The sequence below is a fragment of the Scyliorhinus torazame genome, chromosome 25 (genome assembly GCF_047496885.1).
Source record: "Scyliorhinus torazame isolate Kashiwa2021f chromosome 25, sScyTor2.1, whole genome shotgun sequence".
Classification (NCBI taxonomy): Eukaryota; Metazoa; Chordata; class Chondrichthyes; order Carcharhiniformes; family Scyliorhinidae; genus Scyliorhinus; species Scyliorhinus torazame.
In genome coordinates this window covers 38,669,738-38,683,576 of record NC_092731.1, presented here as the reverse complement: position 1 = coordinate 38,683,576, position 13,839 = coordinate 38,669,738, and the positions used below count along the sequence as shown (strand labels likewise).

The 13,839-nt window shown below is 45.5% G+C and overlaps 1 protein-coding gene across 1 annotated transcript in view; it reads left to right on the top strand.

Moving 5' to 3' along the window:
* Positions 1–479: 479 nt before the first annotated feature.
* Positions 480–13,839, top strand: part of LOC140402253 (elongation factor 1-gamma-like) — a 54,525-nt gene continuing 41,165 nt past the window's right edge. Inside the window, exons 1-3 of the mRNA XM_072489883.1 lie at positions 480–602; positions 1,725–1,883; positions 11,196–11,259. Coding sequence (XP_072345984.1) covers positions 591–602; positions 1,725–1,883; positions 11,196–11,259 — 235 coding nt within the window. The 5' untranslated portion in view covers positions 480–590. The remainder of the gene's footprint in view (positions 603–1,724; positions 1,884–11,195; positions 11,260–13,839) is intronic.

The window sequence follows — 13,839 nt, the reverse complement described above, 5'->3', positions numbered from 1 at the left end:
CATCGAGGGCCGAAGGGCCTGTTCTGTGCTGTACTGTTCTATGATTTGATGTGAGGCAAGCTTCCGTTGCCCTTTTTAAAAATAAATTTATTTTTTAATATAAATTTAGTTTCTTTATGAGTTTCTTTTTTTGTATAAATTGAGAATACCCAATTCCGTTTTTTCCAATTAAGGTGCAATTTAGCATGGCCAATCCACCTAGCTTGTGGGGGCGAAACCCACGCAAACACTGGGAGAATGTGCAAGATTTTGTTCTTTCAGTATAACTGGTGAAGCCCTCCAATACAACATCAATTTACAATTAGGTTCAAAGCCAGGCCAAGAAATATTCCATTCAGATGCAAATCAGCCCAAATTGGAGTTCATGATGCCCCCTCCTTGGCCTCCCTGGTGGCTTGAGGCACTGCCCCTTTAAATTCCAATAACACTAATTGGGGATTATGGAGGGTGCGGCGTGACCCTCACCTGCAGCAAATGATGAGTTTGAGGGAAAGTTAGACTATTTGTACAGAGAGACAGGCATACCTGGATTTCCCAGCGCTGAGAGGCTCTGCTCGCCTTGTGGGGGAGGGAAGCCTGGTCTCGCGCGCATGGCGGCAATGGTGAGGCGGGGGGGGCGAGGAGGCGCAGAAATCCGGTTAAAATCTCCGCCATCCGCCGAGGCACGTCGCCGGCAGATGGCCGGCTCCGTTTGGCGGCGCCGCTGCCTCCATCCGCTGCCGATATTTGTCGACTTTGCCATGTCTTTCCGCCGCTATTTCCGAGTTCGGCCTTTCGGAGGGGCGGTTGGAGGTTGCCATGGTTTCCGAGGGCCTGCTTCCCACCAGAAGCCTGCGGGCGCCTCCCCCGTAATGGGCGATGTTATGGATCGTTCATTTAAAATTTGTTGTTCTGACTTTGGATTTAGTTACCTTTGTTTATTTATATGGCGCTGGTTTGGGTTATTATTCTGACATTTGCATGGCGGTTTTACTTAAGTGGAGTTAGACCATGTGGGAAAGGAGTGTGTTCTAGAAGATGGGCTGAGTGGCCTATTGCTTGTCTTTGGCTTGGAGGTTTTTATTTTAAATTTTTTTTGCTGACTTTCCTGCCCTTTTTTCGGAGTCCATGAGGGTGGAAGGGCTTGATGACCTGCCACGGGTGCTCTAGAAATAGATGGGTGGCATGTGGTGCAATGGTTCGCACTAGGACTGTGGTGTTGAGGACCTGGGTTTGCATCCTGGACCACATTCTCCCCATGTCTGCACAGGTTTCACCCCCACAACCCAAAGATGTGCAGTTTAGGTGGGCTGTCCATGCTAAATTGCCCCTTAATTGGGGGGGAAAAAAATAATTGGGTACTCTTACAATTTTTAAGAAAAAATTTAGTTGGGTGGGTTGCTGACCCTTCCAGGGTTGCCTGAGAGATTGTCTGCTGAGATCAGCACAAGAGCAAAATCACTGTGCTATTGAGTAAGGAATTCATGATTCACTGACTTGGCTCAATCAATTCTGAAAGCACTAGAGATGGGACTGTCTTTTTGACTTGGGTTGAGTGATTCATCTCGGACTTTGACAGTTGTGTGCCTAATTGGATTGTGGTTGGGTTACAGTGAGTGTGGGGTACAGGGGAGGTGAAATGAAACCTCCAGGGATTTGTCCAATCAGAAGCTTGCTTTTCTTAATCTGTTATTAAAAAATTATTTGATTTCTTTGCTTGCATATAATGGTTTCTTGTCTTTCAGACTCTGTATACACCCCCTGATTTCTGGAGGTCCTATCCTGTTCTGATAGCGGCTGAGTACAGCAATGTGTCGCTCAGAGTTGTATCCGGGGGTCCGGAGTTCTGTTCCGAGACTGGCTGTACAACTCCATACTTCCTGAAAAGATTCCCCCAGGGAAAGGTCAGTGAACTGCTCGTAATTTTTGCCTATATAAATTTCTACTGGGTTTAATGACCGATTTATCAAATTACTGGATAATTGGAGATGTGAAGGACTTTTTAACCCACTTGAACTCATCCGGAAACATTTTCTGCACCCCCTCCCTCCCCTTCTGCCTGTGCCCTTGCCCAACAGAGGTGTTGTGATAACAAAAGTCTTAATGATATAACTGTATAGAACTAAAATTCTCACTTCTGATAATTTAAGATGTCAGGTCGTCATCCATCCATTTTAGTGCTTGTATTAAGGCTGTAGTTTGAAGTCTCGCTCTGGGAACCTGGCCACTAAATCTAGGTGCTGACTTGCAGATGAAATATTAAACCTTGGTGTTGTTTGTAATCTCTGGTGCCTGTAGAAGATTGCAAGATTGTATTTGAAGAAGTCCATGAGAGTTTACCCTTTTGTTTGGACTAATATATATCTATGACTTTGATCTGTTGCTGAATGTGCTGGTTCTGCAATGTAAATGCCTTCAATGGGACCGTTGAATCAATCTCTTGCTGTTTTTAAAATTTTTTTTAAAAATTCCTATTATCAATGGTAAATTTGCTTTCAATTATGGGGACCTGGGTTTGAATCCCACCATGGCAAATTATGAAACTTTGAATTCCATTAAAGAATGAGGATGTTTAATGATTGATTTGTTGGAAAAGCTCATCTGGTTCACTAATCTGCTGGCCCGGCCTACATGTGACACCAGAACTGCAATGTAGAATGCCCTCTGAAATAGCCAAGGAAGTCACTCTGTTTAAGAGTAGTTAAAATGCCAATTTCCCAAAGGGGGTGGGGGGCAGCCTGGTGGAAGTAGGGGGGTGACATTTAACAGATGTAAAATGAATTTCTTTGAGATGGTGGCACAGTACTAATACCACTGGATTAGTAATACAGAACCCAGGTCAATGCTCTGGGGACAGTGTTCAAGTTTGAATTTGATAACATTTAATTTATTCTCTAATTGAAAACACTAATTGATTGTCTCCGGTTGTTGTAAAAACCCAGTTCCCTAGTCCGTTAGGGAAGGAAATCTGTCTTTTCCTGGTCTGGCTTCCCGAACCTGACCCAGAGCTCCAAGCCATGATGTGCTCCTCCAGCTCTGGGAAGCTGGGAGCATTTCCTGGGGCCATGTGTGCAGGAAGTGTCTCCAGGCTACAGCGCCTGGAAGTTTGGGTTTCGGAACAGAGCGGCAGCTGGGACACTGGAGCATCTGAGGCAGGAGGACAGCATGCATAGAGTGGTGGCCCACTGCAGACCAAGACGCCATGGGCAGTAAGGAAATGGGTGACCACTAGGCAGGTGGGACAGGATATTCTGTGGCCATTCCCCTGCAAAACAGATACTGCTTTGGATATAGTTGGGCGAATGGCCTCTCTGGGGGGGGGGGGGGGGGGGGGAATAGATTGTCTCTGTGGCTGCAAATGGGGCTCCAAAAATGGGAAGTAGCTTTCCTGGTGCTAGTATCCAGGATGTCTGAGTGGCTACAGGACTTTCTGGAAAGGAGGGTGAACAGCCAATGGTCGAGATACACGTGCATACAAACAACATGGATTTTTAAAAAATCATATTGCGTCCTAAAAGCAGAATATAGTGTTAGGAGGCAAATTTGAAAAATAGGACCACAAACTTAGTAATTTCAGGATTACTACCAATGCCACATGTTAGTCAGAATCAGATCATGTGGCTGAAGTGATAGTATGAGGCGAAGGGTTTCAGATTCTTGGCACATTGACTGGTTCTGGTTAAGGAGACCAGTACAAACTGGACAGGTCACATCTGGGCAGGACTGGGCCTTGTCTTTAAGGGTAGTGGGATTTGCCAGAGTGAGGGTTGGGGAGGGTTCAAACTAAAATCTTTATTGTCACAAGTAGGCTTACATTAACACTGCAATTAAGTTACTGTGAAAAGCCCCTAGAGGGGCTTACACAGAGGGAGAATTCAGAATGTCCAATTCACCTAACAGCACGTCTTTTGGGACTTATGGGGAACACCCGGAGGAAACCCACACAGACATGGGGAGAACATGCAGATTCAGCACAGGCAAAAACCCAAGCTGGTAATTGAACTTGGGACCCTGCCGCTGTGAAGCAACAGTACGAACCACTGTGCCGCCAATGGTCGGGGGATGGGAGTCAGGAGGGGAAAAGGAGGTTAAGAACAAAAGGGAATAAGGAAAGTGATTGACAGAGAAAACAAAGGCCAGAATCAAAAAGGCCACTGGGGGGAAAAAATAATGGAGGCATGCAAGACCAGCCCTAAGGCTTTGTGCCTTAATGTGTGGGGCACTCACAATAAAGTGGATGAATTCATTGTGCAAATAGATATGATATAGTCAGGGTTACAGAGAAATGGGACCACAGGATGCAAATTGAGCAATTGGGGATATTCGGTATTTAGGCAGGACAGGCAAAAAGGAAAAGGTGGTGGAGTTGCATTGCTGGTTAAAGAGGAAATTAACCCAATAGTGAGGAAGGATATTGGCTCTGACGATGTGGAATCTGTATGGGTTGAGCTGAGCAACACCATGGGCACAAAACGTTAGTTGGGGTTGTCAGCATGTTCTTCCTGTGTCTGCATGGGTTTCCTCCGGGTGCTCTGGTTTCCTCAAGCCCCAAAAGACGTTTGGTAATTTGGACATTCTGAATTCTCCCTGTGTACCCGAACAGGTGCTGGAGTGTGGCGACTAGGGGCTTTTCACAGTAACTTCATTGCAGTGTTAATGCAAGCCCACTTGTGACGCGAATAGATTATTATGTAGACCCCCAAGCTGTCTGGATGGCATTAAACAGCAAGTTAGAGATGCATGTGATAAAGGAACATTTGTAATTATGGGTGACTTTAACCTGCATGTAGATTGGGCAAATAAATCACAGCACCGCGGAGGAGGAATTGCTGGAGTGTACATGGGTTGGTTTTCTGCACCCATACACTGAGGAACCAACCAGAGAACAGGCCAGAAGCAAATTACTGCGGATGCTGGAATCTGAAACCAAAAGAGAAAATGCTGGAAAATCTCAGCAAGTCTGGCAGCATCTGTAGGGAGAGAAGAGCTAATGTTTCGAGTCCGATGACTTTGTCAAAGCTTTGACAAAGAGTCGTCGGTCTCGAAAGGTTAGCTCTTTTCTCTCTCTACGGATGTTGCCAGACTTGCTAAGATTTTCCGGAGAACAGGCCATCCCAGACTGGATATTTGTGTAATGAGAAAGCCATCATTGGCAGCCTACGTGTGAGGTTCCCCTTGAGGATGAGTGACCATAATATGATGCATCAAGAAGAGTGACCAAGCTGATTCTGAGACTAGGGTCCTGAATCCAAATAAAGGAAACTATGACAATGAGTCATAAGTTGGTTATGATGATTGGAGCATGTAACAAAGGGATTGTAGTGGATAGGTTCAAATAGCATGTGGGTGAACTGTAACAAATTGTTCACTCAAAAGGGAAAGTGGTCAAACCAGGGCTTACAAGGGAAATTAAAGTTGGTATTAGCGAGGCATACAAATTGGCCGGAAAAAGAACAGCAAACCTAAGGATGGGGTGCAGTTTAGAATTCGGCAAAGGGGAGCAATGAGATTGGTTAAGAAGGGAAAATAGAATATCAGAGTAAGCTTGCTGGAGACATAAAATTGACTAAGCTTCTATAGGTATGTGAAGGGAATATGATTGATTGAAAATGTAGGTCCCTTACAGTCAGAATCAGAAGAGTTTATCATGGGGAACAAAAATGGCTGACCAACTAAATACATTGGTTATGACTTCACAAAGGAGGGCACAAATAACTTGCCAGAATTGCTGGGGAACTGGATTTTTGAGGAACTGCAGGAAATCAACATTCATAGGGAAATGGTGTTGGGGAAATTGATGTGATTGAAGGGCAATAAATCCACAGGGCCGCCTGATCTACTTCCCAGAATACCTGAGGAAGTGGCTCCAGAAATAGTGGATGTATTGGCTGTCATCTTCCAAGATTCCCTTTTTCTAAAATTGTTTGTTCCAATTAAGGGGCAATTTAGCGTGGCCAATGCACCTACCCTGCACCTCTTTGAGTTGTGGGGGTGAGACCCACGCAGACACTGAGTGTGCAAACTCCACACAGGCAGTGACCTGGCTCCTCGATGCTGTGAGGCAGCAGTGCTAACCGCTTGTGCTGCCCTCTTCTTCCAAGACTCTAGACAGCACAGTGGGTTAGCACTGCTGCCTCACTGCGCCGAAGTCCCAGGTTCGATTTTAGATCACTGTCGTGTGGGATTCACCCCCACAACCCCAAGATGTGCAAGTTAGGTGGATTGGCCACGCTAAAATTGCCCCTGAATTGGATACTCTAAATTTAAAAAAAAAAAAAAAAAGATTCCATGACTCTGGAACAGTTCCTACAGATTGGGGGGGTAACTATGTAACCCCACTATTTAAAAAGGGAGATAGAAAAAAACAGGACTTGTAGAAGTCAGCCTGATGTCAGTAGTGGGGGAAAATGCTAGAGTCCATTGTAAAAGATTTTATAGCAGGGCACTTGGAGAACAGTGGTAGGTTGGATTCAGTGTGAATTTATTTATAAAAGGGAAATCATACTTGACGAATCTACCGGAATTCTTCGAGGATGTAATGTGCAAATATACTGGAATTCTTCAAGGATGTAACTTAGTATTAGTATTAGTATTAGTCTTAATCTGTATTGCCACAAGTAGGCTTACTGCAATGAAGTTACTGTGAAAAGCCCCTAGTCGCCAGATTCTGGCACCTGTTCGGGTACACAGAGGGAGAATTCAGAATGTCCAGATTACCTAACAGCACATCCTTTGGGATTTGTGGGAGGAAACCAGAGCACTCAGAGGAAGCCCATGTTGTCCCTGATGAGGAGTAGCCAATAGATGTGGATATTTGCGAGAAGGTTTTTGGCGAGTAGCACTAAGTGTGCAAAACTAAAGCGCATGGGATTAGGGGTGATGTATTAAGATGGATCGAAATAGTTGGCAGATAGGGAACAGTTGGAATAAACGGGTATTTTTCCAAATGCCAAGCAGTGACTAGTGGGGTACCAGGGGAATCTGCTGGGACCCCAGCTATTCACAAAATATAATTGTATTTTAAAAAAATATTTGTTTTTTCTCCCAAATTTACACCCACCAACAATAAACAATCAGTAACAAGTCTATCCACCCCATATCAATAACAACAATTCCATCCTCCCACCAAACTCAAAACAATCGCCCACATGTTCACATAAACAACTGACAAAAAGGAATCTCCCATCACCCCCAGCTAATGTTCGATGTTATCCAGTTCTTGAAAGTGCATAATGAATGATGCCCATGAATTGTAGAACCCCTCTGTCCTTCTCCCTCAGTTCAAACTTAACCTTCTCCGAGTCAAGACTTTCAACAGATGCCGCGCCAGGGCATGGTGGGGAGGCTGCTCTCCAACCCATCAGGGAAAAAATAGATTAATTGTTTAGATGAAGCAATTCCGACTTTCAGATGGGACAAAGCTGGGTGGGAGGGTGAGCTGTGAGGATGCTTTGATGTGATTTGGACAAGTTGAGTGAGTGGGGATGCAGTATAATGTGGAAAAAAAGTGAGGTTATATGGTAGCAAAAACAAAGAGGCAGATTATTATCTGAATGGTTATAGATTGAGGGGGGGGATTGTGCAACGTGATCTGGGTGTGTTCGTACACCAGCCACTGAAGGCAAACTTGTCGGTGGTGTAGAAGGCAAATTGTATGTTGACCTTCATCGTGAGAGGATTGGAGTACAGGAGCAGGGATGTTTTGCTGCAATTATACAGGGCCTTGGTGAGGCTACACCTGGAATATTGTATGCTGTTTTGCTTTTATCTGAGTAAGGTTGTTCTTGTTATATAGAGGGCATGCAGGATTCCTGGGGTGGTGGGTTTGAGGAGATAGTCAGATTATATTTGCTGGAGTTGCGAAGAATGAGGGTGATTTCCTAGAAACCTATAAAATTCTACAGCTGACATAGGGAGGATGTTCAGATGGTGGGGTGGAGGAGGAGGGGACAGAGCCCAGAGCAAGGGGTCAGACTGAAGATGTGGTGTAGACCATGAAGATAGATGAGGAGACATTTATTCGAGTGGTAAGCCTGTGGCATTCTCTGCCTCAAAGTTGTTGAGGCCAAAACATTGTATTTTTTTTTTGCAAGGTGGTGTTTGATATAGCTCTTGGGGCTAATGGGATTCAAGGAACGGGGGCGGGGTTGGAAGCAGGAATAATGAAATGGGTGTGGCAAATCACTGGGTTGGATATGGGCAATATGCCAGCCTTGCCAGTGATTCTCTCATTGTTACGAAACCCTGGGCTGGGGCGCAGTCAGTCAGTTCTAGCCCCACTGGAGTTGGAGTTGCAGCAAAATTTAAAATTATCGATTAATTCATAGAAAATAACCATTTGGCTGCCCAATAACGACAGTCACCAGGGTTGCCAATTTTTGTTCTGAGAAAAAAAAAGTTTTTATTCAAGGTTTTTCAATAATTTTTACAAGACCCTCCAAAAAGGAAAATAATACAAAGAAAACAGGGCAGTATGCCAACAAAACAACAACGTAACCCTCAAAGATTAACAATTTGACACCATCTCAAAGCAAAATGGGGGATGCGCCCCTTACAAAAAGAAAAAGAAATCGGGCAGGCAGCAGCGGGAATTCCCCTACCTGCTTTCTCTCAATCTCCTGAACCTGGATATACCTAAAGGCATTTCCTGGAGGTAACGCAAATTTCTCCTCCAGTGCCCTCAGACTGCCAAAAGTCCCATCGATGAATAAATCCCCCATTCTTTTAATTCCTGCTGGTGCCAGCTTGGGAACCCACCATCTATCCTACCTGGAACAAACTCTCCCCTCTCTTCTCTCCCTCTCTTTTCCCCCCCCCCCCCCCAACATGCCGTCTCCACTGCCCCCAAATCCTCAATGTCGCCGCCACCACTGGGCTCGTGGTATTCCGCGTCGGTGGAAGCGGCAATGGTGCCGTCACTAGTGCCACCAGGCTACTACCTGTACAGGATGCCGCCTCTAACCTTTTTCCATGCTGCCCCCTCTCCCTCCTTTACCCACTTCTGAATCATAGACACATTCACTGTCCAGTAATAGCTGCGCCGGTTTGGCAGTGCCAACCCCCCCCCAACTGCATTCCAAGAACAGCCTCTTAACCTCGGGGTCTTATTGCCCACACAAATCCCGCTCTTGTTTAGCCTCTTACAGAAGGCCTTGGGGATGAGGATGGGCCGGCACTGAAAGCCCAACAGGAACCTGGGGAGGACCGTCATCTTAACGGACTGCACCCTACCCGCCAGCCAGGGAGAGTGGCAACATAGAATTTCATAGAATTTACAGTGCAGCCCATTGGGTCTGCACCGACTCTTGGAAAGAGCACCCTACCCAAGCCCACACCACCCTAGCCCCATAACCCAGTCACCCCACCCAACACTATAAGGGCCATTTAGCATGGCCAATCCACCTAACCCGCATAGCTTTGGACTGTGGGAGGAAACCGGAGCACCCGGAGGAAACCCACGCACACACTGGGAGGACGTGCAGACTCCACACAGTGACCCAGCCGGGAATCTAACTTGGGATCCTGGAGCTGTGAAGCAATTGCACTAACCACTATGCTACCATGCTGCCCTGAACATATCTGACCTCCTGAAGTCCTCCTCCACCTGGTCCACCAGCCGTGCCCGATTGAGCTTGTGCAAGACCCCCCAACTCTTAGCCACCTGGATACCCAAATACCAAAAGCTCCTCTCCACCATCTTAAGCGGCAGCTCCCCCAACCTCTCTTCCTGGCCTCTCGCATGCACCACAAACGGCTTGCTCTTCCCCCACCTTGAGCTTATATCCCGAGAAGTCTCCAAACTCGAAAGTCTTGTTCTAAATCTTTATAGCAGTATACTATTTTGCAAGAGTTCCTTACTACTTCTACTTGACCTAAAGAGGTATATGGCCATTAAGTATCCATGGATCAAAAATGAAAAGGACAAAGTAAAAGTAATGGGTAATAAGGGAATCAACAGGCAGAGTCCTTGCACAATATTTTAAACCTTACAACACCAGGTTAAAGCCCAACCAGTTTGTTTTGAATCACGAGCTTTCGGAGCACTGCTCCTTCGTCGGGTGAATGGAGAGGTGGGTTCCAGAACCTATCTGGACAAAGTCAGATGCAATACGATACTTTGAATGCGAGTCTTTGTAGGTACTTGGCGGCCTTCAGGACTCGCAACAATGCAGAATCGCCGAGCAGAAGCCTATAGCCAAGTTCTACTCGTGAGTACGGCTGGGACCTTGGATTCATGTCGCATTACGTTCACCCCCCCCCCCCCCCCCCCCCCACCACCCACCCACCCACCATCTGGGTTGGGTGTGCAAAATCCTACCAACTGCTTTTTAAAAAAAAAAAAAAAAAAATTGAGTACCCAATTATTTTGATTCTAAACAAACCTGTTGGACTTTAACCTGATGTTGTAAGACTTCTTACTGTGTTCACCCCAGTCCAACACCGGCATCTCCACAATATTTTAACAAATATAGAGTGAAGTATCTTCATCCTGCTGTTATCCTTTCCCAGTAACTGGAAATGACTGGGCCATTCTCCGTGTCTGCGTGCGTCTCACCTCCACAAACCAAAGATGTGCAGGGTAGGTGAATTAGCCAAGCTAAATTGCCCCCTAATTGGGAGGGGGACACACACGACATTTTGGGATCTTCAAGGGAAGAAAATGCCTCATTGGTGGTTGGTTGGCTTAACCCAGTGAGGTTATCTGGCAATTGTGGAGCTTCAAACATTGGCAGCAATGGGGTGTTCCAGTAATTGATGTATTTTATTTTATCCTAACTCCTTGGGACTGGAGGGGGGGGGGGTGGCAAGAGGGCGGCACTAACTCTTAACAACAGAGTTTGTAAACAACTGCCGAGGTAATGTGACTCTGCTCCATACCTTGGCTGAGATGCACACTAAGAGGTAAGCCCTGATGGGTATTGGGAATATTCCAAATCACTGTACATGTTCCTGGTGTTGTCTGAGGATGGGTGCAGCTGGAAGGTGCCAAAAGTGACTATGGGTATCTTGGTGGAAGGGATAGTGTTAATATTACAACCTTGCTGAATTTGGCCCAGTTATAGTGACTGGGGTGACCAGTGGTGGCGGCCTGTCAGTCTAATAATAGGAGCTCCTCCAATGCTCTTGATGTTAAGTGAGTCAAGTGGCTGTTGCATCATAGGAGATGTGCTTTGATGTGACTATAACTATGCCCATACTTCTCTGAACCCCCTTAGGTGCCAGTGTTGGTGGCTGACAGTGGCTTCTGCGTGCAAGAAAGTAATGCAATTGCTTATTATGGTGAGTGATGTCTGTCTCTTTCCCTTCTTCCTTCTGAGCTCCCACTGCTCCATTTAGGTTGTGTACAGCATGGAAATGGGCATTTTGGGCCCCACTGCTTTATGCTCCTCCTCCTCGTGTACCCATGTATTCCTTTCTCCCTTGCACATTCATCTCCATCCATCAGTGTTGTTTGCCTCCACTACTCCATGTGGCAATGTGTTTCTGCTGAATTCCTAACTGATTTTTTTTTTTTTATTTATTTTTTTTTTTTTATTTTTATTTTTTTATGCGAGTCAAAGGTTGTGGGGATGGGCAGGAAAGTGTGAGTTAACACTGCAGTCGGATCAACCATTATCTTCATGAATGGTGGAGTGGGCTGAATGGCCTCTTATTGCATACTTGTATAAAATTAGTTGCAGGCCATTAATCTAAACTAGTCTGTGCTGGTGATGTTCTTTTCATTTGGGTTATGGATGTCACTGGTATTAAGATCCCGGTCCAGACTCCCAGCTGTGGCTAGGATACTGAACCGAAACCCCAAGACTGTGTGGAAAGAATACAATCTCCAGGAGGGATTTGGTATTTTTATTATTAACCTGGGGATATGCACTTGAAAATAGCTTACTCAAACAATACACTAACCCTTACTATCTCTATTCCCAATTAAACAACAAAGAATAAAATACTGCTCCTAATCCAGCCTACATCCCAAAGACCATAATATTTTCCAGAACAGATTTGGCTCCTGCTAGAAACCCTGTAGACTCTGGCTGGATGTCTTCAAAGAGCTGTTTCACTAGTTTGTTTCATCTGCTCACCTTGTCCTCAGACAAGTCTGCACTGCTTAAATACTTTGTAAAAAGCGTACCCAATTATTTTTCTAATTAAGGGGCAATTTAGCTTGGCCAATCCACCTAATCTGCACACCTTTGGGTTGTGGAGAGGGTGAAACCCACAAAGACATGGGGAGAATGTGCAAACTCTACACGGGCAGTGACCCAGGGTCGGGATTCAAATCCACACTAACCACTGTGCCAAGTGCTGCCCTTGTACTGCTTTAAATACTAATACTTTAAAAAAAAAAAACAAAAAAACTATCCTACTGTGAGAGCAAAATACTTTACTTGGGTGGTCTAAAGAGTAGTAGTGCATTAGCCCAGGTGTTTTACTCTGGTCAATTTCACCTCTGGCTCCTAAAACCTTTCTGGTCTTGCAAAACCAAATTATTTTTAAAAACCTGACTACTGCAGTCAGACACACTCTAACCCCAGGCTTTTAACTTTTTAAATTACTGAATGTTTATCATCCAATATATCTAAAATCCTGTATTCATCACACTGGCAAGACTAGCATTTGTTGCCCTTGGGGCAGTAATGGTGAGATTCCACTTCATGGCTGCAGGCCCTATGATGTAGGTACATACATGGAGCTTTCCCGGACAAGTCGAGGAATGGCGATATATTCTAAGTCAGGATGGTGTGTGACTTGGAGGGGAACTGGTGTATTTCCTCCCATACATCTGCCGTTGTTCTTCTAGGTGGCAGAGGCCACCAGTTTGGAAGGTGCTGTTGATGGGGCTTTGAAGTTGAACCAGTGCATCCTGTATGGCATACACTGCTCTCAATCAAGTGGCTGTTTTGTCTTGGATGATGCAAAAGTCTTGGTGTTCTAGTAGCTGTACTCATCTGGCAAGTGGAGAGTGTTCCATCTTGACTTCCTTGTCAATGATGGACTTGTTTTGGGGAGTCCAGACAGAGGTGAGCTACTCCTCAGAATTTCCAATCTCTGACCTGTTGTAGCCACTGTATTTATATCGCTGGGTCCAGTTTTAAGTTTCTGGTCAATGGTAACGTCCAGGACTTTGAGGATGAACTGTTCAGCACACGAGATGGAGACCAGTGCTATGCCCAGAGAATGGGTTTGGCATGAGTATGTTCTACATCGCTGTCCTGGTCCTGTGAGCATGGGAAAGTGCTTTGCAGCTAATAAATGAATACCTCCTGAAATCCAGTCTGGCTACCAATTCATACCCATTGAAGGGAAACTCATGATCAGATCAGCTAAGGACTAAAAGGTGTGAACTATTGAAACACGATTACATTGGTGGGTGTCTCTTCTTTCCTCCTTGCCCCTGTCCCAGGGAATTGCAGTTTCTCTTAGTCGAGCAATATTACGTCCAATATTGCTTTTTAAAATTTCTATTACTGGAACTAACTGGCTTTGTAGAAACTTCTGGCATTAAAATGGGTCTGGGCATGGGGTTGAAGGATCTGGTGAGGAGATGGGAAGGGGCTGGGTGGAAGACTGGCGTGCTGTGAATAACTTTAATTCCTGCATTTTTGGTTTATCCAAAATCCTTGTTGTCATTGGATGGCAGTGGTTAGCACTACTGCCTCAGTCCGAGACCTGGGTTTGATTCTGGCCTTGGGTGACTGAAACTTGCATGGTCTCCTCACCATAGAATCATAACATTTACAGTGCAGATGGAGGCTATTTGGCCCATCAAGTCTGCACCGGCCCTTGGAATGAGCACCCTACCGAAGCCCACATTGCCACCTTCTTCCCAAGCTTTTTGGATACCAAGGGCAATTTAGCTTG